Source organism: Dermacentor albipictus, chromosome 10 (assembly GCF_038994185.2).
Source record: "Dermacentor albipictus isolate Rhodes 1998 colony chromosome 10, USDA_Dalb.pri_finalv2, whole genome shotgun sequence".
Classification (NCBI taxonomy): Eukaryota; Metazoa; Arthropoda; class Arachnida; order Ixodida; family Ixodidae; genus Dermacentor; species Dermacentor albipictus.
The window spans coordinates 71,479,345-71,506,155 of NC_091830.1; the positions used below are offsets into that span (position 1 = coordinate 71,479,345).

A 26,811-nucleotide genomic window follows, 5' to 3' on the forward strand; every position below is an offset into this window, starting at 1 on the left:
AGTTGTCTATCCCTTTTGCCATGGTAAGTTTCAGATGTCGCATTTACACTACCTACAGGGCTCATGAAGACACTCAGAAAGGAAAAATCACAGTGTAGATATACGTTCACTAGGAAGTCATGTCAGTGTGCACAAGAATTCCGCATTCCCTTTTGTAATAGCACATGGGTACAAACTACCTGGCTACTGTTGTAAACTGCTGTTGCAACCTACTCATGTAAACTGCACGATATCATAATAATTAACAAATTATATTCCAAGGATCAATTTTTTTCTTTTGTGTACTTGGTGATTGGTGATCTTCTGTGATCATTCTTTTGTGTTGACACTGCCTATCTGTGCGTTTTGTCTTGTTTACGAGTCCCAAAACCTGCTTGTATCCGAAAGTACTAGCCATATGTAAAAATAAAACAGCGCTAAATAGTTGCTGTGCTGCCAATCTTTAAGGAATTCCTGGAACATATTACAAGCTCCTAGTCATCCGGCAACGCTGACCACGGCTGCCATCTTTCTTGCGGTGTAGCTGCGAGTAGGCTGCATATCGGGAGGCTCGGTCATCCTAGTGCAGTGAATAGCTGTGGAAGTGTAACAACGACATTATTCGCCCCGCATTTAACGGACGCTGTGCTGCCAAGAATGAGCACAGCCATGCCGGATTTTCGTACCCTTGGACATCTGTGCGCTCGGTTATCTCAAGAGGCGCGCTGCTTCCCAACCAAAACAACCTTGTAGTATCTCTTCGCAGTGGTCTGTATTTCAGGCATGAGATAAGTGTCATGCGAATTGTTAATTTGCTCTCCAATTCACGCGTCATGCTTTTAAAACAAATTTTCATTAAAACACTAAACCGCAGGCTCATCGCGGGCGCAAGAAAACGCGTCACGCGTGTGCCACATTGTCGCAACTGTAACAGCAGTGATGCTCCTGGACAGCTAAAATAAAAGTAAAGCTCTGTGCGCGCCATTGATGAGCACTGTGATTTCTCCATGGTAGAGTGTATAGAGTGTGAAGCGTAAAGTGTCCGTTGGCGTTGGGTTTTCAGCTTCGAGTGTTTGCATACTGAAATTTGTACAAGATTGACCGCGCATGATTTTGTTGTGAAATAGGAAGAGTTGGGTGACAGGTGATTTCAACGTGAGGTCTTGGATCCACGCACTGCTCTCTTCCGTTCGTCGCCACACGTATTACATGTCTGCATCATGTCGTGCTGCTCGTTTCTTTGTTAGCTCGCGTTCTCGCGTTCTTTTTGTGCTTATGGTGTCTTTAGGTACAAGACTTGACTACTTACAGACACTGTGACTTCAGCATCGCGCAACGTGAGTGTCCCTGTAATCGCGGTGCCTGATCTTGACCACGGCTCTGCAGCCGTTACCATGCCATCGTGATCGTTCCATTGTTGCCATTCTCTCGTAGTGAACTCAGCGTGGGCACGCAATTGACCTCATACAGCCGCCGTGATGAAGTCGTGGCTGTTCTTTTGTCGTCGCTCCTTCGTCTCCATGCGTGGGATGCGCAGGACCGAGCGCATCATGCTTATGCTCAACGATGCGCTTCTCGGCGAAAATGGGTCTAACTTGTTCTTGTGTTCTGTAATTGTAAATGATGGTTAGGCAAGAACAACCCGTTGCCCTCAATAACGATCGACCGCTTCGCCTAAACCTATTAACACAGCTCGTAGGATGCACACATCTATAATTGCGAAGGTCTGTTTTTTTTTTGCCTCATTCCGGGCACCTTGCGGAAGGTATGGGCAAGTATATAGGTTCCCGTATCACATCGTCTCTGGACACTTCAATAAAAAAGAAACATGCAGACCCAACCCAAATATTGCAATTTAAGTTAAGCCAACACTTTGTGAAGCAGCTGTTTAAGTTACATACAACTGTTCAGCTTCTGCAGAGCGCTCTGCAGCACAGCGATACCGTGCATGCCGGGCAATACAGCAAGGCGCATAGACCCCCAGTCACGTTACCCACGTGACCAAAGATTGCAATGTCGACCATTGGCTCATTTTTCTGCGACGCTGTCTCCAGGCTTGATCAACATTTCGGTTGAGCTATGTCCACGACTGTGCAACTTTATTCGGCTAGAAACCGACCCCCACCAAGAAGGCGCACGTAACGCTGGGAAAGAAAGCATCTTTACAAAGGCAACTTCTTTACGAAATGCATCTTGCGTGTATATTTGCTGCAGTCAGACTTTTGCACGGTAAATAAAATAGGTAACCGACTACCATTACTTCAGTCAAAAACTCAATTGTTTGCAGTGACCAGGTACTGCCCTAAAAAAGGAACAGAGCGATTACTAAAGAGTATTTGATCACTTTTACGTTAGTTTGCTGCCAATATTTATAGAGGTGCACAAATGCAGCCAATACAATTTACTGGCATGGCTCTTTCAGTGCGTACTTTGAAATTCTTCCCATGATGTTTATGTTTACTAAAATCGTCTTTTAAAGTTTTCGTCTCTCAGCATCTTTTACCCCTTGAGAAAACATCAGCAGTGACACTGAAAACCCATGTATCGAACTGCAACCGAACAACCACAACAACCACAAAAAGAACAAAGGAAAAATAAAAACAAGAATACAAAAAAGAACAACATTGTTTTAGCGCGAACCAGAACTTGTACGGAAGCTTGCAACCTTTTCTCATTCCGAAACTGGACCGAAAAGAAAAAAAAAAGATGTAATGGGTTTTCGCTCAGGCTGGTGACTTCCTGTGCCACTTTTTATCTACGCATCCTCCATGGAACCGTGCTCAGTGGTGTTTGTGAATGTGCATGAACTTTCGCTCGTTCTGTAAGGAGCAGCGCCTGTTCTCTGGCTTTGAAGGCATTGCCTTCCGTAGGTGGGCGTGTTATTTAGGCACTCGGCTGCATTTGAACTCCCTAATCATCAAATACATTTGCGTCGGTGGCAGATCTATATTAAATATGAACCGCTTCTTAAGGCAGTAGTCGCTATTGATTTTACTGGTTTGCAAAGTGAAGTATAGATTCGATAGAAAGGACGCATTGCGTGTGTGTTACTGCTTCTGCCACAAGTCATGTTTTGACGTGAAACGTCTTTAAAATCGGCCAGAGGGCATCGCTTGCTAAAACCACAAATAATCTTGCAATCTTAGCTACCCTTGCGCTCTAGTTTAGTATAATGGTGCAGAGAGAGAAAGAGGGGCGTTTGTTTGAAGTTACAGCCGTTTGGTAACGGCGTAGCGGTTCGATACTTTTCAAGCAATAGCGCAAACATGGTGAAGGGCCCCTTCAGCAGTGGTGATGTGGCCATAGTTGACGTATAACATGTCGACGTAGGTGGGCAGTAAAATGTGGATAATAGAGTTGGAAAGTAGGAGTTGTTTATAGAACAACTTTTCGTCTACCAACACACAAAAAAAGTAGTGCAACCTCGCAGCTGTGTTGGCAATGTTGAGAGCAACGGGAGCCATCGTAACGTAGAATGCCATGGTTCGACAAGTAACCGTAGATTTGCCACCGCTTCATCGCCATTCGTAGAAAGCCTATGCACCGTATCTGTGCGTCGAATACACGTTGATATCTCCAGGTTCTACGGATCTTTAGAAATCGCCTGTGGCAGAGAGCACAATTGCTTTCCTTGGGCTTTTTTATTCGAAGAGATGGACATTAGCAGCCCTAGAAATCAAAATGCTTCAATGAATAGTGAACATAATTTCACTAATTGACTCCTGATTGAATGACTTTACGGCACATGTCGCAATTGACGAATCGTAGCGTCCGTGTTTTCTAGATGGACTCACTTGAAATGAATTTCAAATTTTTTTACCAGTTTCCTGACATTATTTACCAAAGTTTGGGTCAAAATACATAGGCGTTCCAGTTACTTTTATGTTTCAATGCATAAAAAAGTGTTTTGTTAAAGAAATAAGCGGAACAGCCGAGAAATTTTACGGCGACTTTGATGACGCATATCTCCAAACTGGTGTCATTCTGGAACTTCATTAGAAATGGATACACCTTGCAAACTCACCAGGGACAATTGGCAAGTTACCACCTGTGTCATATAGTTAGTAATGAAGGAGCTAAGAGTAAATCCTTGTTAAAATTTTGGTAATTAGCTGAATATCTGCTTCGACTTCTCGTGCATGTCCAGCTCTCTGAATATTGCAGCTAAAGAAATACATTCATGTTATCAACAACGGACGATTTTTAAAGATTTCGTGAAAGTTAAGAATGCCAATCACCGTATACTGGGCGAGTAATAGCAGCGGCGGTAATCACTGAGTGGCATTGCGCTGTTGAGCATGACATCACTGGTTTGATTTGTAGGTGCCGTGGCCGGATCCAAATGTGCGGTGGAATGCAAGAACGTGGAGCGGTCCTAACTTCGAGAACGGAATGAGGAACCGGAAATGTTGTCCAAGGTATTGCAAAAGTTTAAGCCTAAAGGGAGGCTCTGGGGCAAAAAAAGTGATGATAATCTTTGCGTAGCGAATCGTAGATTTCGCAGGTAAAGCAGCATAATTTATTTGCATTTCAAGTACGAAGAAAACGTTGTTCATCCCCAGACATTATCCACGCTCACGCACAGCCGAAAAGGAAAGTCATCCTCGGGAGCAATCGATCTAATAATTGTGACACCATTTAAGCAATTTTTTACGCCTGAGGCGCCACTTTTAGGGAAGCAGAGTGCAGAGTTTAAGTGAAATATTGCATGCGTAATCTCGAATGCGGAGATACAATGGGATGTTTGTTGAAAGCCTTCGAACCAGTGCGGCGGATAGCGGTTACAGACAAACTGCCCTGAGAGAACCAATACTATTTTTTGCACCATCGCATTCTTGCTTGTCGGGTATCCGTACGCTAGAATGACCTGCTAGATTGTTTGGTGCAGGCTTTATTTAATGCTAGCCTTTGTCTCTAACGTCGCTTGCTTTGTGCGCTGATCACGTGCAAAAGGCACTCTGCTTTGCCACTCTCCATTGATGGCAGCGCCATGTTCAACTTCGGTGAGGGCGAGATACGCCGTATCGGTGAAAGAGGCATGGCCTGCCCGTACTCACTGTCTCCAGTGCTGAAACGACAAAGGGATTTGAGCCTCGTGGGTTCGTCAGGGGTTCTGTGCGAGATCACCATTCCAGCGAAGTACCATCGACAACAAGATGCTTCGGCAAAGAGATAAGATTCTTGCGACGTTCAACATTCTTGCTAAAAAAAAGTATTCTTTAGTGTCAAACTCAATAAAATGCCGCCTCGGTTGGCATTAGACACGTAAAAAAAAGAAAAACGCTATTTTATATTGTATGAGCGAAGCGCTGATTCAAGAGGCTGAGAAGCGCGAGAGCCCCAAAAATGTAAAAAAAAACAAATTTCGCACGCTTGAAATTCCTGTTTCAACTACTAAAATAAAATTCACAGTCACTTTAGCAAACGCTAAAGGGGATGAAGGCGAAACGCTGCGCTCTCACGAGGCATTACTTGACATCATTGGAATGCGTTGTCACTTGATATTATTTTTCTCTCGCCAAATGTGTTAGGTTCGAGTGCCTAAATGGACTCTATTTTATTTACCAGTGCCTTAATTAACACCAATGGAACTGGGTTGGACCCCCAATGGTGGCAGGATTATTTTGGTAACATTGAGTTTCCGTTGAAAGATTTAAAAATTGAAAACGTTTCAGGGTTCGACATACACTAAAGGTCGTGGGTACGAGCGCCGTAATTAACTTCGCTTTAATTAAAACCAAAGGTCGTGCTCTCGACTCCCACCAATGGTCGTACGTTCGACTACCTACGGTGGTACCATCACTACTGACTCTGTAAGTTTAAGTACTCCACCTTCCGACTCGCCATAGCTGAATGAAACAGACTAGTCCGTACCATCACGAAAATTGAACCGCTATCAGAGTTCACTGCACGCATAGAAGAAACAGATCAAGACTAACAGATTGAGTTTCGCAAAGTCGCTACGGGCGCTCGCACTTCTTTTTTTGTGTGTATGTCGGTTGTCGTAGCGTGAAACTATGCACCTTTTTATGAGAAAGTTTGTATTTCTACCCGCTCGGCATGTTTCGTGTACGTGGTCTAGAATAAAGTTGTCACTTGTCATAACTAATGCATTTATTTCTGTGAAGCCTCCTTATATGATGAAGTTTGGCGTGGTTGATTTTTGTTATTCGTGCGCAGTTTTATTCATCAGCTGCTTTTTTCCCTGTCACAATAACTAATCACGTTTGAGCTTTTTTTTTAACGTTTCAAATATTTTCCCTGTAGGCTTGTATTGCCCACCTGCCTCGCTTTTCAACGAGAGCAGCAGTACTGAAAGTAAATAAACAAGTAAATAAAACAGAATATATATATATATATATATATATATATATATATATATATATATATATATATATATATATATATATATATATATATATATATATGTGAGAGAGAAGAAGTACAACTGAGATGCTCACTTGTTGTCAATCGTGACCATATAAAGCCAGCAAACAGTGAAGCCAAGGAAAGCACTGGGGGTTTCCTTGGCTTCATTGTTTGCCGGCTTTATAGGTCACGATTAGGAAAAATCGAGACCCTCGGTACGTCTGCTCTAGTTTATGTATATATATATATATATACATACTGCGATGAGGGTCTTTTATATATATATATATATATATATATATATATATATATATATATATATTCGGCACGCGGCGGTGATTTCGACGCCTTCGGGCTTTAACTGGAACCTCCAGGCGACGCCGACAGCAACCGCAGAAATGCTCCTGGTGGAGCCATGTAATGGCTAGCTCAATAAAACGAGGGATTGGAAGTGCGCTCGTCCTCCGCTAAATCGACTCTACAGTAGATACAAGGTCACGATCAGCCTTCCGCTGCTGGCAACATCGTACTACGCACCAGCTCTAACTTTCTTTTTGTTACAGCGAAGCTGTTAGACTCTAGATGGTCGGATATTTTCGGTGTCCGCCTACGCGGTATTGCTCACAAAAACAAAAAAAGAAACTTTGTGTTTGAGTCTCCGCGTACGAGAATTAAGTAAAGCTTGAAGCAGCGCGCAGAAGACAAGGCAACAATCCAAAACACACACAACCGGCGCTGCAGAGTTGTAGAACGAGCGCTGTTCTGTTGTGCATGTTTTCGGTTGTTGTCTTCGTCTTCTTCGGGCTGCTTCAAGTTTTACTAAATGTAGTTGATGCGACTAAAGAGAATTAAGTTTTCTCGTATATTCGAATTAGAATCCTATGCTATCATCTGTGCAGGTTGTGCGTAAGGAGCGTTTTATTGAATTTCATGACGCTTTCTACTTTGAGAAATTGAGTTAGTTCAATGACGCACTTGCGCTAGGTGGTGGATCTACAGGAATGAGTATGTAAGCTAGCTATGCTAACGGTGCTGCCCCCTAGGGGCAGTGGTCGTTCAGACAGACCTCAAAAGACAGCTGAAACGGCGGCTGAGAAAGGCATTGTCTTTCTGTTTCCGCGTAACAGATTTATGTATTCTCGTATGTTCCAATATCATTCCGAAGCTGTGATGTCTGCAGCTTGAGTGTAACTCGTACTTTACGCATTTTTCATTCATTCAGTCCAATAATGTACTTGCCCATGGCGCCGGGCCTAGGAAAATGAGGCTGCATGCTGCAGTTGCAGACACTTGCGTGTGGGCGTACCATACGTCGCTTGTGGTGGTGACCTGTAACGTCGGCCACAGCTTCGCTCTATATCCACTTTCAAAGGGTGAAATGAAGGAGGATTTTTTTTTTGGCAAGCGTCCACTTAATGAATGAGGGATGCGCACTTTATCGAAATGCGCCAATTCGCCTCGGTGGCTAATAAAGCTGTGGATAGGTAAGCCGGATGTCAGAGTGTGTGGAATGAACACTGCACGCGTTAGCATGGACACGATGATTTCGTGGTTTAGTAAAATTGTGCCTACAAATGTTGCATGGCAACATAAAGGTGTGTGAAACGCACCAAACAACTTATTTCGAGCCTGGAACGCTATAACATTAAGCCATTCCAAACTTTTTCATTCCAATTCTGCAATCAGCCATCCGTGATTGGACGAAAACATTTTTGGACCACCCCTACTTCACCTGTCGGTCACGCGACGTCACAAAACCGCGATAGCTTCCTATCTGATGTGACGTGTGCGCACCGATTATGCATGGTTTGACCGAACAAACAAAAAATAATTATTTCTGATTCCTCGATTCCTCGAAAAACGCACCGCGTCAAAGTGAGGTGTACGCGTTAAAGATGCATTAATATGCCGAACAAAACTGAATATTCTTCTAAATACCCGCAGGCTGCCTGTTCCGAAAGGAAGAAAACATGGCTGCCGCCAATCTCTCATGCACTGGCTACTCGCACCTGCCGGAGATCATGGGCGTATTTGCGTATAATAAAGCATTGTGCGCTACCATGTAACGTTTTCGAGCACATTTGGCAGGTTTACGACATCGTTCTACCAATGCTTCTTTGTTGAGGATCCGTTGTAGTGTCATTCTTAAGCTTCCGTTGCATGCTGCCGTGATTTTCGACCAGCCGCCGCAGGCTAAGTGAGGAAAAGCAGACCTATCGCAGACTCGGCCCCACCCTCTTCCTCCGGTTATCGGTTTTGAGTGCAGTGGCTCGACCCCATCGAATCCCTTTCCACTTGAGTGTGCTCCCCGCCTTTTGACAGCCAATTAGATACGACAAGCTGCTCAATGTTGGCAATGGTATTTGTTTTTCAAGCAAACAAAAGTGGCCTCCTATGATCGAGGAGAGCGTTTGATTGGTCTGTTCAGACAACCCTATGGGTCACCGCCCCATGCTTGCGTCAGTGGTTACGCAAATTTGACGTCAGCAGATTAGAATAAAAACATGTTGGAATAGTTTTACGTGATAGGGCCCCTCTTGTACTCAACTCCAGAATAACAATAAGCTTTCCTAGCGCTATGTTTACGAGGATCATTCTGTGACGTGTTGGCCGGGGTTCAGAATTGGCTTTTTGGACTTTCGTACCGACCAGAGCAAGAGGCAAGACGATGACTGAAGTTTAGTTCATCTTGTCAGTCGGATAAATATGCAGACGGTGTAGACACGAGCGATTTCAGTAAAAGGTGTCGCAAAACGCGTGGCTACTAATTTAGAAAACTTCCTAGGATTAACACGAGAATTCAACAGGATGGCCAACTTACCAGGCACAATGCTCCTTCGTAGTAGACAATGAAGATGCGCCGTCTAGAACGTTCTTCGTTCTAGACGGCGCATTTCTAGACGGCGCATTCAATCGACCATTTCTTGTTGTCTTGCAGACGTTTTTCTATTATAAGAAAACGACTACTCGAAATCCCGCTTCGCTCTATTGGTTTAACTTTATCAGTGCCTGTGATCCTGTCTTTTGGAGCCTCCATTGTTGGGTTCAGCAACAGAAATGTTTGCTTGGCGATCCAAAATTACCTCATTGAAACCAATCGATTTCCATGTTAGATTGATCGTTCTCCCTCCTAACCATAGCTTTTTTTTATTTCTTATCTTTTATTGATTATTATTGTTATTATTATTATTATCTTATACCCGGTTTTGATCTGATTATTTCCTTTTTTCTCCAAACACAAAACGTTTACTTTTAAACTCACACGCCCAAATTGTTAACTCCCTTGTTATCATTACTATTTTTAGGCACCTAATTAAACCGCCCGATTCTTGGCCAATCCCCCACTGTGGGTATGTGCCACGGCCACTAAGGACAACAACAACAACAACGTTCTTCGAGGAATGTAGCTGGCCACCCTCCTACTGGATGCGGAAAACATACTCTTAATGTGAGCTAAATAATCAAGTTTGTATAATCGCGCTTTCATCTCAAGTTTTCGCAGTCTAGACTGCGTGGTACCCCAGGTACCATGGAATCAGAATTGTCATCTAGCTAAAATGACAATCTTCACTCCAGGTTTCGCCCAGGTGTACAGGATTTAGTCAGATGTGTTTTCGAGTTTCTGAGGGATCAACTTTCTAGAAGGATCAACCGATCCATGGTTGATCCCGCAGGGTGTGTTGCGCAATTTCACAGAGGAAGAACCAACCTATAGAAGAAAAAGAGGACGAAGATTCAAGATGGGCAATGTTCTGCGCAAGAACTTCAGCAACCAGCAATGCCCCTTGACGGAACGCGATAAGATCCTGATTCGCAATAGCTGGCGCATGTACTGCGAGCGGAACCCGGACTACGACGTGAGCATCTTCATCGGCATGTTCGCCAAGTACCCCGAGTACCTGCAGCTGTTCCCCAGGTTCAGGGACAAGGAACTGCGCGCGCTTCGCAACGACGCCGCGTTCCGGGCTCACGCATGCGCCGTGGGCCACCAGCTGTCGGCCATCGTCGAGTGCATCGAGGACGACGAGGCGTTCGTCGAGCTGATCCGCAAGAACGCCGCCGATCACGTACCGCGGGCCGGCGTGCGGCCCGCGAACTTCGAGGGTTTCTTCGCCGCCGCGCTCGAGCAGATGGTGGCCTGCAACAGAGCACTCATGACGCCGGCCACCGTGGACGCGTGGCAGAGGCTTTTCGAGGTGAGAGTTCACTTCTTAGGCACTATGGGACACTTTTCCAGAGAGGAGAAGTGTTCCTTGCTGCAGGGGGACCTAGACTTGACGTGTTTTATTATCGTCTTAGAATAGCCGAACAATCGACACCCTCCCTCCCCCCCCCCCCCCCAAGAAAAAGGGAAAAGAAAACGCCACCTTCTGTGGGAATACTAACGCACCGAACCGCCACTCTTTCAGACCTACAGCCCGACATAAGTTGTCTGTGCTTGCTCCGTGAGAGCGCCACTAACCTAACATTACTTATCTAACCCGGCATAGTCTGAAGTCGGTCACTTTAGGTCTGCCGTGATATAGCAAGTTGGACGAGTTGGTTTCCGTTCATAATGATAGCGAGCCAAAAAAAAATAAGATAAAACTGGTGGCAAGATAGATGATGGGTCGAGCGTTGACCCGCTACTGAAGTTCATTAGGTGTAATAATGTGGTGCGTATACATGTCAGAATAACGCACGGATGATAACATTAGCTCGGACAACCTAACATTACTTATCTAACCCGGCATAGTCTGAAGTCGGTCACTTTAGGTCTGCCGTGATATAGCAAGTTGGACGAGTTGGTTTCCGTTCATAATGATAGCGAGCCAAAAAAAATAAGATAAAACTGGTGGCAAGATAGATGATGGGTCGAGCGTTGACCCGCTACTGAAGTTCATTAGGTGTATTAATGTGGTGCGTATACATGTCAGAATAACGCACGGATGATAACATTAGCTCTGACACGCCAAATTTAACAGAGCCATCTAGAAGTAGATTCGTCAGAACCGGTAACAATGCCTCAGTACTAGATCCACAAGAGCATTAAGAATATTTCAATTGTCAGCCCTCGTCGTGTCTGTTATCCCGTCCTCGTTCTCTTTTCGCGCTTTCTACTTTTATTATGAACATTACATGTGATAGCACAAAAACATCTGGTAGCATAAAGAAATGCTAAAATCCATGGTGGATTTGAACAGAGGCGCAACAAGCTATGTGCCATCCATTTCAAGTCGACCTTCAAGGTTTACCATTCATACTTCAGCTATGTATCACCCAGAAATTACAGAAAGTGCCTAAGCAAATCAGCTAAGTATTAAGTGTCCTCGCTAGAGCAAAATGTCGCTTGTGTTGCGTTTGGTTTCTGAGGGGAAATGCGGTGGGGTAGGGTGGAAAAGATAAAAGCATGTGTTCTTTTCTACAAATAAACTCTAAATAAACTAAATAAGCTCTAAATAAATACAGTCAGTGAAACTAAATTAACATATTTCGTAACAACATTACCTGCAGTGTTGTCATTTACGAAGCAGGACTTTCACTTGCTTGCTGTTGAGCAGCTAGCAAGTGAAAGTAAAACTCGGATATTTACGCATATTAGGCGGTGTCATTTGAAAGTTCGACAGTCGCGCTTATTATGGCTGATAACTTGCAGTATAGGAGTTGCGAAACGATATCTTATGCTAAAGAGAACGCCAGCAGTCCATTTACATCTATACTAGGAATACCGATATACGAATGCATCAATATCTCAGAGGGACCAGTTTTGGGCTAATTCGTTTACAGAACTTTGCGAACGTTGCCTATAAACGGTGATATGGAATGATACTAATGGGAAGAATGTTTAGGGACAATGGACATAAAAAGATATAAAAAATTGCGCTGTGACAATCTTTGGATTGTGCTTTTAAAAGCGTTTGTGAGTCGGTCTACTCGAGAAGCCACATTCTCTTGTAAATTTCTAGCAGTACCTAATGTTAAAGGACACAAAAGTTTGCTGGTCATGGCTGGGTCAGTTTTCCTGTTTTCATGCATTCACTGCTCTTGTTTACTCGAATTACTTAGGTGGAAATAAAACAACTAGCCGGCTGCAATAGTCTTATGCCCCGTAAATGGTCGTTTATACACCTCAAGAACTCAGCAAAAAACCTGCCTTTCTGCCTATGGTGTCTTGTACTTTTCAGATAATGAACACTATCACGAGGAACGTGTATGAGGAGGCCGCCGAATTCTCGGCAACCAGCCAGCACGCGCCGTCGGGAGATGAACGCTCATCGCTCGACCCAGTCGCTGCCTTTGCCGAACCCTCGAAGACGGACGCTGCTGATGCTGCAGCTGGTTCCAGCACCGCGCCCGGACAACTGACCACACAGGAAGCCACCGCCGGCCCTGGTGCTTCGGAGAAACTGGCCGCGGAGCGTCGGGACAGCGATCCTGGCACTTAGAAACCGAATACAATGGCGCCTGCCTGAAACGTCAGTGACATAACGACAGGGTTGGCTGTGTAGGGTGAAGCGAGCAGCGCCCCTTAATAAAGTGCCCACTGCGATATTTCCGACTCTTTAAAGCAGTTAGCACCAGCGCCTGCAGTGGACGCTGGTGGCACGCAAGCACAACCAGCCGCACAGCCTGGCTTGCGTAGTGCTGGGCCTCAGAACAAGCCAACTCAGGAGGCCAGCATAGATTTGCCGTCACTGGATAACATGGAGCCGGCTACAATATAACGCTTCGCCAATCATTGAAGCGACAATTGGCAGTGCTGTATGTAATCGTACCACCAAATTGCCGGGAAGTGTTGCAGAGGACACCCTGAGAGCTCGCGACTTCCAGTCGCTTTCTTGTTTACATGTAAAAGATTGAACCTTTTTATTGCGCGGTCGTAAAAATACTTGAAAACGTTTGTTGTTCCAGCTGAGTGGTGTTTAGCATTGCAACAGATTTAAGGCTACGCTTGATTCGTGGGCACGGTATAATACATGTTGGGTGCTGAGATGTTTTCTCCCGGAACGGCGATGGAAGTGAAGGTTCACGCTTTCGCAAAGTTTTTGACAAATTTGCAATTCGACGTTGTTTGCGAACGAACGAAAGCTTTGACAGGAGGTCCACTGAAAGCGGAGCTATTGCTTAGCTGTCGCGCATGCAACTGCAGATATAGCGCAATCTTCTTAAGGATGCTAGAGACGTGCGAACTTATTTTGTAAGGACTACCTTGGCTGACCGTCGGCACGTATTGTCGACCAGTGGAAGGCGCTTGCAGGATCTGTGGGAGGCAGCTAGCGTGCTAAGTTCCAGCCCTCCGTCAGAGTAAATACAACGCGCAAAAGTCGCGCTCGATCCTATGTGTAGACGCCGCATATAGTCGACGACTGCAGACGCTGAATGTCTGGCCAGCCAAGAATGTATTTTATTCGACGAGGAAAGCTTATATAATAAAATGGTGTGCAAATTTACAGCACTTACGTAAGACGCACGCCATTAATTTTCCACAGTCATGCGTTCAGGAACACAAAATGACGGCGAGTGCAACCGTGTGTACTACACAAACACTACGGAGCTCGGACTTTACTATGAGGCCTTATCACAGGTCTATGCTGTGTACCAATGTAGCACCATCACCCTTAGGCGCTTGAGACATAGTTTGCAGCTAAGAAAGCAAGAACATTTGTTGTACACCAACGGCGTTTCACGAACAAGTGCTGTGCAGCTTATATCACTGCGTTAGATGAAACTCCCTGGAATTATCTTATGAGCATGCGAAAGTGGGAGTGTCGTATATACATGGCTGATTGAGTATCAAGGAACGTCGTGTTTATGTTAACAGTGGTCTATTTTCTATACTGCGGACAATTTGGGTGAACGCACTCGCTTTAACGTTAGAGTGCTTGTATACCTTCACCAGCCTAATAAGGTATTTGTATCCAGAAACATTGACTCCATATATTAAAAATGTTGTCATGTGAAGAAAGCATATGCTCAATAAATAGTTACCTTTTCAATAAATGCAGTCAGCAAGAAAATGCAACTTCAACAAGCTTACATACTGAACTTCTGAATAACAAGACAATACACATTGCACAATGCGGCATGTCAAATAGATTTATAACAGGAAGAAATGCTGAAATGAGATATTGTAACGTCCGCATATAAGTAGAGCGCCATTTAAGGGGGCTTCGAAAGACATATTGTAATACATGAACTCGTTAAAGGAAGCTACCGGGGAGCTGAACAAGTGTGCGGAGCAACACGATTTCACAACTTCCTCTCACCAGTGCACGTGCCTCAGCACTGGTGCTGACTTCTATGCCCTCATGGCACCTCGTGCGATCAGCCTAAAGCAGTAGTTGCCAATGCCGACGCAAATGCTATGCATTGCATTCCAATGACGGCGAACCTGACGGTTTGAAATGCGAATACTTGCGAATACCAAATTCGTGCTTGCAAGGACTGACATGTGAACTGCCCATGGTGACGTGACGAAAGTGTGGCCGTCGTTATTAAAGCTGCGCCAGGTGCGGCCGTGTTCATTTGACAGTGACTGTTTGCGGCCGACGCCTGCCAAATCAAAGTGTCGATCAGATATGTCTTTTGCCATGCAGGCGAATCTTGTTGGTGCCGCGGTAACAAAGAAAACAAGCCAGGAAATTTCTCTGTGACCTGCTTGGAGTGCATCAGGGGAATTTATTCTTGTGAAGTTAGTCGTTACGCAAACACGTGACCACTGTAGTAAGTTTGAATAGCCATTCAGTTCTTACATCTCTATGAGCTGAGTTCTCAGAGTTCACTTTGTGGGCCATGGAAAATTGTGTATCAAGCGCTGGCTATATTCTTGGCGTCCTGCCACTCTTTCGCCCGCTGGCTCATGAAGTCTGAGTCCTTCGAAGCCTCCTGTAGCTTGTCCTCGATTCTCGCCAGCTGCTTCTTTTTCAATCCCTCGCGCCACCCACCGGCCTTCCCAACGCAGTGAAGGTTCACTTCCTCGTTAAACTGTGTGCGAGATTCTCCAGTTTATAGTTTTGCCATACTGGCAAGGATTTCGGGATCCTTGACAAATAGGCCGGCATGTTCCTCGTGAGTTGCCTTGAGAAACCCTTTCATGTACGTCACGCTGCAACGATCCTGGATAGTTTGAAGTAAGTCGTCGTTGCCTTCCAGTTGACTTCCATGCTCTTCGCCAACGAAGCGGGCCAACTTGATGATCGTCCCGCGTTTATCCCGCGCTAGCTTCTCGTAAGTCATAAAGGAAACGTTATGTTCGTCCCTGTGAGCGTAGCCTTCAGCGACATGCTTCAAGTAGTCGCCGAACCCGGTTTCTCCCTTTATGACGGTGTCTAGAACTTCGTCGAAACTCGCATTTCGCAGCTCCTATTTCGCAGGTATTTCGCAGGAGCCATTTCGCAGCTCCCAGCTCCCATTTCGCAGGTATCATGACCATCAAGTGATAGTACGAAATGGCGATGTCCCAAGGGTTTCGTGCTACATAGACGTACTTTGCGTTCCGATCGAACGGTAGACGACAAAATGCCAAGTGAGTCCGCGTCGTTCGTGGTGCCTCCATTCCCTCGATGGCTTCTTCGTCTTGGATCTCGATGAAGGGAGACCGCTTGACGAACTCCTGAAGACACGTGACCCCTCTCCCTTGTGAAGAATCAGCTGTATGATCTGCTGCACCCAGTGAGTTCCGCATTTAGGAAACGCCACCTGCACATCTGTGAGACACCTTTAGTGCTAAGAGTTTGCTACGCAGCTTAAACCGGCTTTAGCACAACAACTTAGTGGCACTCTGGTAACCCCCAAGTAACGGTTTAGATTTCCGGCAATTGCCGCTGCATTTCGCTGAGAGCGAAATGCTCCAAACTTTAGTGTGCTTACTTAGATATAGGTGCAGGTAAAAAAAAAATTATCGCGACTAATCCGGAGTCCCCATTACACATCAGTGATATGTGTAATTGAAATTTTATTTGCCTACGCTCTGGAGCAGCGTGCAAAACTCGTCAGAAAGGTTAACACAACGAACGTATAATCAAAACCAGCGAGTAACCGTTTCTGTGCGTCTGGTAGTATATCCTTTCCCAAAGCAGAAACGACCTCGCAAGCAAACTTGCATGCGGTTTGACGCAGTAACACGGGGATTGCTATTTCCGTTCAAAGAATGAAATCTTAAGAGGCTAAAGCAATGCTTGCAGAGGTACATCGTTTCTCTAAAGCATTGTTATTGCTAGACACATAATTTTTTGGCAACGAGAATGTGGGCATTAGGGGTGTAAAACATGCACGAGATGCTTCATTTTAATAACGATAGGGGAAGGGCTAGGCACTAGAAAATGTTTGAAAACAACGACTGTTTGAGGTATTGAATGTGTGTAGTCAATTTTCACATCAAGAAACTGACATCGCGTTGATCTTTGATGTCCGGAAGGCAACCATTATATTGGGAAAGCCACCTGACATGAAGTCGCTGGGCCCACAAGAGGCCACATGTTAGTTATTTTGTAGGCCGCAACACTATAAGGAAATAGTGCTCTATACTTAATTACCTTCCTGCTTACAATGGCCAATCGAGTGGAGCAAGTGCGAAAAACACAAGATGCTGCTAAATTGAGAATGAAAGAACCTAAAATTTGGGCCTAATGTATTGAAGTCAACGATTGCTTTGGATACAAAAGAATGGTTGCGTAGTATACGTTCACAAATGTCGCTAAAATATCTAAGAACAGTAACACATGATTGTTATTTCTGGGTTTAGGGGTTCAAGATTGTGCTCACCTCTGCTTGCTCAGAATCAACTTGCTGGCTGAATACGAGCACTCGAGATCGACAGAGGTAAATTGATCATTCTAATGTTGAGTGTACACAATCTGGAATTCATGCGTTCGCTTCTGAGGGCCTCCTAAATTTGTTTATATAGAAAAAAATTCCGGTTTCTTGTCTGAGACTGCACCTTTGTACATACCTATTGGAAATCCGCTGCCACATATATAGCAAGCGTCATATTTGTGTTATGGCGTGGTAGACGTGTCACAACTCACGAGCTCTTCACAAGAATTACCCGCCGTGGTTGCTCAGTGGCTATGGTGTTGGGCTGCTGAGCATGGACGTCACGGAATCGAATCCCGGCCACGGCGGCCGCATTTCAATGAGGCGAAATGCGAAAACACGCGTGTTCTTAGATTTAGGTGCACGCTAAAGAACCCCAAGTGGTCGAAATTTCCGCAGTCTTCCACTACGGCGTGCCTCAGAAAGTGGATTTAGCGCGTAAAACCTCATAACCTTATTTTCACGAGAACTCTGTTTTCTATAGTACTACGACTTTATGCTTCGCAAGGTGTTTCTTGTTTATTACATGGCGGATCTTGTTAGCATGCATTTCCTCGTCTATTCAAATAAAAAGAGGGGGTTATGACAAAATGAGGCATAGAGCTTTTTGCTCACAGAGGTTAGGTGTTTATCTTGTTTATCTTGTTTGACTTGTTTATCCCTACAGCTACAAAAGAGTGGAGGCGCGAAAGCAAGGGTATTGCGCAATTACCGTCGATGGTATTTCAGCCCGACCTTATACGATTAACTATGCCTACTATACACACGGCGCAATCAAAGTCAAAATTAAGTATTTCGACGAAGGAGGAGGAGGAGGAGGACAAAACTTTATTATTAAAGAATCAGTTTGGCGGTTTATTCCTGCGTGGTTCCCTCTGACAGGACTCCACTGGCGATCGCGGCTCGCCGGACCTTGTGGAGGGTCGCCAGTTGGCTTCCCAGGTCCAGTTCGGAGAGTCTCACCTCCCAAGACCACGTAGTGAGAGTATGTGTTGTGACTCGTGGCGAAATTGCGTCGCCCGGACGGTCGGTGCATTTGTGTGTTGTGTGCGCGAGTGTCAGGGTGTGGTTGCTATAGCAGGGACATGTCCGGGACATATATCTATCTGGGTAGATTGCGTGTAGACGAGACAAGTGTGGGAATGTGTTCGTTTGCAGGTGGCGCCATTCCCTTGCCTGGAGTTTATTGAGAGCTTTGTGTGGGGTAGCGTATTGTGTTCTTTCGAGGCGCTGGTCCTGTAGTATTTGTTGACTTGTGGTTAACTCGTGGGTCACTCTTCGGTCTGTCGGGGGCTGAAGATTGGTGTGGTCTGCCACTCGGCTAGTGAGACCTCGAACTGTGCAGTCCGCCTCTTCGTTATCCCGCACGCCTTCATGCCAGGGGCACCGGACGATACCATGGGTCCATTCTAGTGAGCGGCCCAGGATTCGAACGGCTTGTATAGGGAGTGTTCCATTCGTATATACCCGCTAAGCCGCTTGTGAGTCCGTAAGGACGAGGGTGGACCTTCCCTTGCTCTCGGCGTCACGAATTGCAAGAGCGATCGCTGCTGCTTCTGCTGCTGCACTGCATGTGGCGCGGATGGAGGTAGAGGCTACCAGGCTCCGCTGATTGACAACGGCGAGTGTGTATTTGGGTCCACGACGTGGCGACGAGGGATACGGGCTAGCGTCCACGTAGTATGTATCTGGGTCTGTGAAACAGCGTTTGTGCAAAATTCGGGCACGCGCTGCTCTTCTCTCTTGATTGTGGGTGGGGTGCATGTTCTAGGGGATTGGGTCTTCTACAATGTTCTCTCTAATATGATTAAGCAGGAGTTATGTTTCTTCTTTGCAGTAGTGAGGTGTCAGTGGGTATCCTAGCCGTTGAAGAAGGTGCCTTGCCTGTTGTGTTTTGTTGAGGCGCTCTCTCTGCGCGGTGAGCGTGGCACTTGCTAGCTCCAGAGAGGTGTTGTATACCCCTAGCACTAGTAATTTGCTTGTGCTTGCGCTTGACGGTAGCTGTAAGGCCGTTTTGTACGCCGTTCTCATAAGAGTGTCCATGCGCAAAGTCTAGCTTTTGCGCTTGACTTGATACGGGAGTGCGTACGTGACCTTAAGACTGGTACAAGTATTTGGAAGCTACAGTCTACAGCCCATAACTTACTGAAAAATTCCGTGCCTGCAGTTTAACATGTAGTTTCGTGTTCCCTGTAGCCCACAAACACTTTTCATGACTATTTTTCTGGCATTGCTCTAGCAGGTCCACGTACCCGGTTTCGCTCCCATAAAAAAACAAAATAAATGGCAACCGGAGGGTTTTGTGTTAGTGTTTCCGCGTAAGAGATTTAAGTAAAACTTGAAGCAGGGCGAAGAAGACAAGGCAACAACCGAAAACACACACAACCGGATGAGCGCTGTTGTGTTGTGCGTGTTTTCGGTTGTTGTCGTCTTCTTCGGGCTGCTTCAAGGTTTACTGAAGATGAACCAAATCGCCCAAATCTTGTTGTTGCTACTAAGGAGAATTAAGTTTTCTCGTATATTCGAGTTAGAATCCTATGCTATCATGTTTGCAGGTTGTGCATAAGTAGTGTTTTAATGAATTTCCTGACGCTTTCTACTTTGAGAAATTCAATTAGTTCAATGACGGACTTGCGCTAGGTGGTGGATCTACAAGAATGAGTATGCAAGCTAGCTTTGCTAACGGTGCTGCCCCCTAGGGGCCATGATCATTCAGACAGACCTCAAACGACAGGTGAAACGGTGGCTGAGAAAGGGCATTGTCTTTCTGTTTCGGCACAACAGATTTACGTCTCCTCGTATATTCTAATAGCAATCCGAAGCTATCATGGCTGCAGCTTGCGTGTAAGTCATACTTTACGCATTTTTCTGACGAATTTTAGTTTTATACATTCATTCAGTGCAATAATGTACTTGCCCATGGCACCGGGCCTAGAAGAATGAGGGTGGATGCTGCACTTGTGGACACGTGAGTGTGGGCGTACCGTACGTCGGTTGTGGTGGTGGCCTGTAACGTCGGCAACAGCTTCGCTCTACGTCCAGTTTCAAAGGGTGAAATGAAGGAAGATTTTTTTTTCGGCAAGCGTCCACCTTAGTGGATGACGGATGAGCACTTTATCGAAAAGCGCCAATTCCCCTCGGTAGCTAATAAAGCTGCGGATATGTACGCCGATTCTCACAGTGCGTGGAATGTGCACAATTGCTTATGTACACTTCAAGCGTAAGCACGGACACGATGATTTCGTGGTTTAGTAAAATTGTGCCTACAAATACTGCATGGAAAAATAAAGGTCTGTGAAACGCACCAAAACACTTATTTCGAGAGTGGGGCGCTATAACGTAAAGCCATTCCAAACTTTTCTGCTCAAATTGTGCACTCAGCGCTCGGTGATTGGTCGAAAACTTTTTGGGACCACCCAAACTTCGCCTCTCTGTCACGCGACATCACAAAAACCGTGATAGCTCCCTTTCTGATATGAAGTGTACGCGCTGATTATGCATGATTTGACCGTACAAAAGTAAAATAATTATTTCTGGTTCGACGCCTTTTCAACAGTGGCCCTCGGCTATTGGTCAGGAGTTTTCGGGCTGCACCCACTTCATCTGCCTGCCACGCGATGTCACAAAACCGCGAATACTCACCGCGTCAAAGTTACGTGTACGCGTTAAAGATGTATTAATATGCCGAACAAAACTTACCATTCTTCTGAATAGCCGTGGCTGCCCCGCTCCGATAGGAATAAAAGATGGCTGCCGCCAGTCACTCAGGCACTGGCTGCGCGCACCTGCCAGAGATTATGGGTTTATTTGCGTATAATAAAGCATTGTTTGTGCGTGTCCGTGTAATGTTTCCGAGCATTTTCGGCAGGTTTACGACCTCGTTCTGCCAATGCTTATTTGCTGAGGATGCGTTGTAGTGTCATTTTTAAGCTTCCGTTGCATGCTGCCGTGATTTCCGACCAGTCACCGCAAGCAAAGTAAGGGAAAGGGGTTCAATCGCAGACTCCGGCCCTCCCCTCTTCATCTGGTTATCGGTTTTCAGTGCAGTGGCTCTGCCCCATCGAAGCGCTCTCCCCTTCAGTGTGCTCTTCGCCTTTTGACAGCCAATTAAATACGAGAAGCCGCTCAATGTACGCAATGTTATTCGTTTTTCAAGAAAACAAAAGTGACCTCCTGTGATCGAGGAGAGCTTGTGATTGGTCTGTTCACACAACCCTGTGGATCACCGCCCGATGTTTGCGTCAGCGGTTACACAAATTTGACGCGAGGAGAGCGGAGTAAAAACATATTGGAATAATTTTACCCTATAGTACCCCTGTTCTACTCAACTCCAGAATAACCACAACAGGCTTTCCTAGGGCTATGTTTACGAGCATCATTCTGTGGCGTGTTGGACGGGGTTCAGAATTGCCTCTTTGGACTTTCGTACCGAGCAGAGCACGAGGCAAGACGATGACTGAAGCTTTCTTCATCTTGGCAGCCGGATAAATATGCAGACTATGCAGAAAAGAGCGATTTCAGTAAAAGGTGCCGCAAAGCGCATGGCTACTATTCTACAAAATTTTCTAGGATTAACACGAGATTTCGACAGGATGGCCAACTTACCAGGCACAATGCTCCTTCGTAGTGGACAATGAAGATGCGCTGTCTAAAATGTTCTTCAAGGGATGTAGCTGACCACCCTCCTACTGGATGCTGGAAACATACTCTTAATGTCAGCTAATTAATGAAGTTTGTACAATCATGCTTTCATCTCAAGTTTTCGCAGTCTAGACTGCGTGGTACACCACGTACGATGGAATCAGAATTGTCATCTAGCTGGAATGACAACCTTCACTCCAGGTTCCGCCCAGGTGAATGGGATTTAGTCAGATGTGTTTTCAACTTTCAGAGAAATCAACTTTCTTGAGGGATCAACCGATCCATAGTTGATCCCACAAAGTGCGTTGCCCAATTTCACAGAGGAAGAACCAACCTATAGAAGAACAAGAGGAAGAAGATCCAAGATGGGCAATGTTCTGCGCAAGAGCCTCAGCAACAAGCGATGCCTCCTGACGGAACGCGATAAGAAGCTGATTCGCAACAGCTGGCGCAAGTTTTGCGAGCGGAACCCGGACTACGGCATGAGCATCTTCATGGGCATGTTCGCCAAGCACCCCGAGTACCTGCACCTGTTCCCCAGGTTCAGGGACATGGAACTGCGCGCGCTTCGCGACAACGCCAAATTCCGGACGCACGCATGCGCCGTGGGCCAGCACCTGTCGGCCACCGTCGACTGCACCGGGGACGACGAGGTGCTCGTCGAGCTGATCCGCAAGAACGCCGCCAATCACGTACCGCGGGCTGGCGTGCGGCCCGCGAACTTCGAGAGCCTCTTCGCCGCTGCGCTTGAGCAGATGGTGGCCAGCAACAGAGCATTCATGACGCCAGCCACCATGAGCGCGTGGCAGAGGCTTTTCGAGGTGAGGTTGCACTTCTTAGGCACCACCCGGCACTTTTCCAGAGAGAAGTGTTCCTTGCTGCAGGTGGACCTAGACTTGACGTGTTTTACTTTCTTCTTCGGCTATTCTGAGACGAAAGTATCGAAGAATTCGGAGAGGGGGGCGAAGAATCTACCCCCCCCCCTCCCAAGAAGAAAGGGAAAGAAAGCGCCACCTTCTGTGGGAATACGAACGCACGGAACCACCACTCTTTTAGAACTACAGCCTGAGATAGGTTGCCGGCGCTTGCTCCGTGAGAGCGCCACTAACCTAACATTGCTATTGTAACCCGGCAGAGTCTGAAATCCATCACTTTACGTCTGCCGTGATTTAGCAAGTTGGACGTGTGGGTTTCCGTTCATTATGATACCAAGTAAAAAAAAAACGGGGGCAAAATAGATGATAGGTCGAACGTTGACCCGCTACTGAACTTCATTAGGTGTAATAATTTGATGCGTATACATGTCAGAATAACGCACGGATGATAACATAAACTCTGACGCGCTAAATTTAGCAGAGCCATCTAGAACTAGATTCCTCAGAACCTTTAACAATACCTGAGTACTAGATTCTCAAAAGCATTAGGAATATTTGAAGTGTCAGCCCGCATCGTGTCTGTTATCCTGTCCTCATTTTCTTTTCGTGCTTTCTACTTTTATTATGAACATTACATCAGATAGCACAATAACATCTGGCAACATAAAGAAATGCTAAAGGCCATGGTGGATTTGAACAGTGGCGCAACAAGCTGTGTGCCATCCATTTCACGTCGACCTTCAAGGTTTACTATTCATACTTCAGCTATGTATAACCCAGAAATTATAGAAGGTGCCTAAGCAAATTTCAGCTAAATATTAAGTGTCCTCGCTGGAGCAAAATGTCGCTTGTGTTGGGTTTGGTTTCCGAAGGGAAATGCGGTGGGGTAGGGTGGAAAAGATAAGAACATGTGTTCTTTCGTATAAGTAAACTCTTATCTAAATCAGGTCTAAATAAATAAAATAAATGAAACTAAATCAACATATTTCGCAACAATATTACCTGCAGTGTTGTCATTTACGAAGCAGGACTTTCACTTGCTTGCTGTTGAGCAGCACCTACAACACGGATATTTTCGCATATTAGGCGGTGTCATTTGAAAATTCGACAGTCGTGCTTATTATGGCTGATAACTTGCAGTATAAGTGCTGGGAAAGGATATCTTATGCTAAAGAGAGCGCCAGCAGCCCATATATCCGAATGCATCAATATCTCAGAGGGATCAGGTTTTCGCTAATTCGTTTGCAGAAATTTGCGAACGTTGCCAATAAACGGTGATAGGGAATGATACTAGTGGGAAGAGTGTTTAGGGACAATAGACATAAAAAGATATAAAAAGTTGTGCTCTGCAGTGCGTTTTTCAAAGCGTTTGTGAGTCGGTCTACTCGAGAAGCCACATTCTCTTGTAAATTTCTAGCACTACCTAATGTTGAAGGACACAAAAGTTTGCGAGTCATGGCTGGGTCGCTTTTCCTGTTTTCATGCCTTCACTGCTCTTGTTTGTTAACTAGCCGGCTGCTGCAGCCTAATGCCCCGCAAATGGACGTTTGTACACGTCGAAAACTGAGCAAGAATCCTTCCTTTCTGCCTATGGTGTCTTGTACTTTTCAGATAATGAACACAATCACGAGGAACGTATACGAGGAGGCCGAAGAATTCTCGGCAACCAGCCAGGACACGTCGTCGGGAAATGAATGCACATCGCTCGACCCTGTCGCTGCCTTTGCTGAACCCTCGAAGAAGGACGCTGCTGATGCTGCAGCTGGTTCCAGCACCGCGCTGGGACTAGTGACCACACAGGAAGCAACCGCCGGTGCTGGTACGTCGGAGAAACTGGTCGCGGAGCGTCGGGACAGCGTTCCTGGCACTTCGAAGCCGAATACTGCGGCGCCCGCCGGAAACGTCAGTGGCATAACGACAGGGTTGGCTGTCTTGGGCGAAGCGAACAGTGTTCCTTTAAAGAGTGCCCACTGCGACGTTGCGGACTCTTTAACGCCGTTAGCACCAGCGGCTGCAGTGGACGCTGATGGCACGCAAGCACCACCAGCCGCACAGCCTAGCTTGCGTGGTGCTGTGCGTTCGATCAAGCTAACCCAGAAGGCCAACCTAGATGCACCATCACTGGATAACATGAAGCCGCCTACAATGTAACGCTTCGCCAATCATTGAAGCGACAATTGGCCGTGATGTATGTAATCGTACCAGCAAATTGCCGGACAGCCACGCAGAGCACACGCTCAGAACTCGCGAATTCCAGCCGCTTTATTGTCTATTTGTAATAAATCGAACCTTTTTATTGTGCGGTCATAAAAATGCTTGGAAAGGTTCGTTGTTCCAGCTGGGTGTTGTTTAGCATAGCAACAGTTTTAACGCTACGCTTGATGCGTGGGGACGGTATAATGCATGTTCGGTGTTGACGTGTTCTCTCCCAGAACGGCGTACATGTGAAGGTTGACGCTTTTGCGCAGCTTGTGAAAATTTGCATTTCGACGTTGTTTCTGAACGAACGAAAGCTAAGACAGGAAGTATTCTGAAGGCGGAGCTGCTGCTTAGCTGTCGCGCATGCAACAACAGATATAGCGCAATCTTCATAGGGATGCTGGAGTCGGGCGAACTTACTTTGTAAGGACTTCCTTGGCTGTCGTCGGCACGTATTGTCGACCAGAGGAAGGCGCTTGCAGGAACTGTGGGAGGCAGCTAGCGTGCTAAGTTCCAGCACTCGGTCAGAGGAAACACAACGCACAAAAGTCCCGCTCGGTGCTGTGTGCAGACGCCGCATATAGTCGACGATATCAGACGCCGAATACCTGCCCAGCCGAGAGTGTATCTTTGCCGACGGGGCAAGCTTGTATAATAAAATGGTGCACAAATTTACAGCACCACTTACGGCACAACAGCCAATAATTTAGCACAGTCATGCGTTCCGGAACACAAAATGACGGCGAGTGCAACCCTACATAGTACACAAAGACTACGGACCTCGGGTTTTGCTATGAGGCTGTAACACACGTCTCTGCCGTGTACCGATGTAGCACCACCACCCTTACGCACTTGAGACATCGTTTGCAGCTAAGAACGCAAGAACGTTTGTTGTACACCAAAGGCGCCTCAAGAAGAATAGCTGTGCAGGTTGTATCACTGCGTTGGTAGAAACTCCCTCGAATTTTATTATGAGCATGGGAAAGTGAAAGTGTCATATATGCATGGCCGAATGAGTATCACGGATCGTCGTGTTTATGTTAACAGTGATCTATTTTCTTTACTGCGGACAAATTGTGTGAGCGAACTCGTTTTACCTTTAGAGTGCTTGTATACCTTCGCCAGCCTAATAGGGCATATGAATCCCTGAACACTGACTCCTATATTAAAAATGTTGTCATGTTAAGATAGCATATGCTCAATCAATAGTTACCTTTTCAATGAATGCAGTAAGCAAAAAGATGCAACTTGAACAGGCTTACATTTTGAGCTTCTGAATAACAAAAGTATACACAGTGCACAATGCGACATGTCAAATAGTTTTATTACAGGAAGAAATACTGAAATGAGATGTTGTAACGTCCGCATATTACTAGATCCCTATTTAAACGGGCTTCGAAAGACATATTGTAATACATGAACTCGTTAAAGGAAGCTACCGGGGAGCTGAACAAGTGTGCGGAGCAATACGATTTCACAACTTCCTTTCACCAGTGCCCATGCCTCAGCACTGGTGCTGACATCTATGCCCTCACGGCTCCCCGTGCGAGCAGCCTAAAGCAGTAGTTCCCAATGCCAATGTAAAGGCCATGCATTGGCTTCTAATGACGGCGAACCTGATGGTTTGAAATGCGAGTGCTTGCGAACACCAAATTGGTGCTTGCAAGGAGTGACATTTGAACTGCCAATGGTGACGTGACTAAAGTGTGGTCGCCGTTATTACGGCTTCGCCAGGTGCGGTCGTGTTCATTTGACAGTGACTGTTTGCGGCCGAAGCCTGCGATGTCAAAGTGTCGATCATAAACGCCTTTTGCCATGCAGGCGACTCTTGTTAGTGCCGCGGTAACAAAGAAAACAAGCGAGGAAATTTCTCTGTGACCTGCGTAGAGTGCATCAGGGGAATGTATTCTTGTGAAGTTAATCTTTACGCAAACACGTGGCCACTGAAATAAGT

General features: G+C 45.9%; 2 protein-coding genes across 3 annotated transcripts; both read left to right on the top strand.

Annotated features, from left to right (window-relative positions):
* Positions 1–7,237: 7,237 nt before the first annotated feature.
* Positions 7,238–12,864, top strand: LOC135899186 (globin-like). Of its 2 annotated transcripts, XM_070527232.1 has the most exons (3): positions 7,238–7,254; positions 10,023–10,544; positions 12,513–12,864. In XM_070527232.1, the coding sequence occupies exons 2-3, from the start codon at positions 10,089–10,091 to the stop codon at positions 12,771–12,773; spliced, it is 717 nt and encodes a 238-aa protein (XP_070383333.1). In that variant the 5' UTR covers positions 7,238–7,254; positions 10,023–10,088; the 3' UTR covers positions 12,774–12,864. The 2 variants fall into 2 exon arrangements, with proteins under 2 accessions (XP_070383333.1, XP_065284521.1); XM_065428449.2 differs by lacking the exon at positions 7,238–7,254 and having other exon boundaries at positions 9,744–10,544.
* Positions 12,865–22,142: 9,278 nt separating this feature from the next.
* On the top strand, positions 22,143–24,966 carry LOC135899173 (uncharacterized). The gene is made up of 2 exons (XM_065428444.1): positions 22,143–22,604; positions 24,270–24,966. Exons 1-2 carry the CDS (start codon positions 22,149–22,151, stop codon positions 24,807–24,809), a joined length of 996 nt encoding a protein of 331 aa, XP_065284516.1. The 5' UTR covers positions 22,143–22,148; the 3' UTR covers positions 24,810–24,966.
* The last annotated feature ends 1,845 nt before the right edge of the window (positions 24,967–26,811 follow it).

What these genes read in the sequence shown, in the direction of transcription:
- LOC135899186 (XM_070527232.1), top strand. Translation starts at nt 10,089, where the DNA reads ATGGGCAATGTTCTGCGCAAGAACTTCAGCAACCAGCAATGCCCCTTG. An exon ending in CGTGGCAGAGGCTTTTCGAG is followed by an intron (nt 10,545 to 12,512) that starts GTGAGAGTTCAC and finishes TGTACTTTTCAG; the next exon opens with ATAATGAACACTATCACGAG.
- LOC135899173 (XM_065428444.1), top strand. Translation starts at nt 22,149, where the DNA reads ATGGGCAATGTTCTGCGCAAGAGCCTCAGCAACAAGCGATGCCTCCTG. An exon ending in CGTGGCAGAGGCTTTTCGAG is followed by an intron (nt 22,605 to 24,269) that starts GTGAGGTTGCAC and finishes TGTACTTTTCAG; the next exon opens with ATAATGAACACAATCACGAG.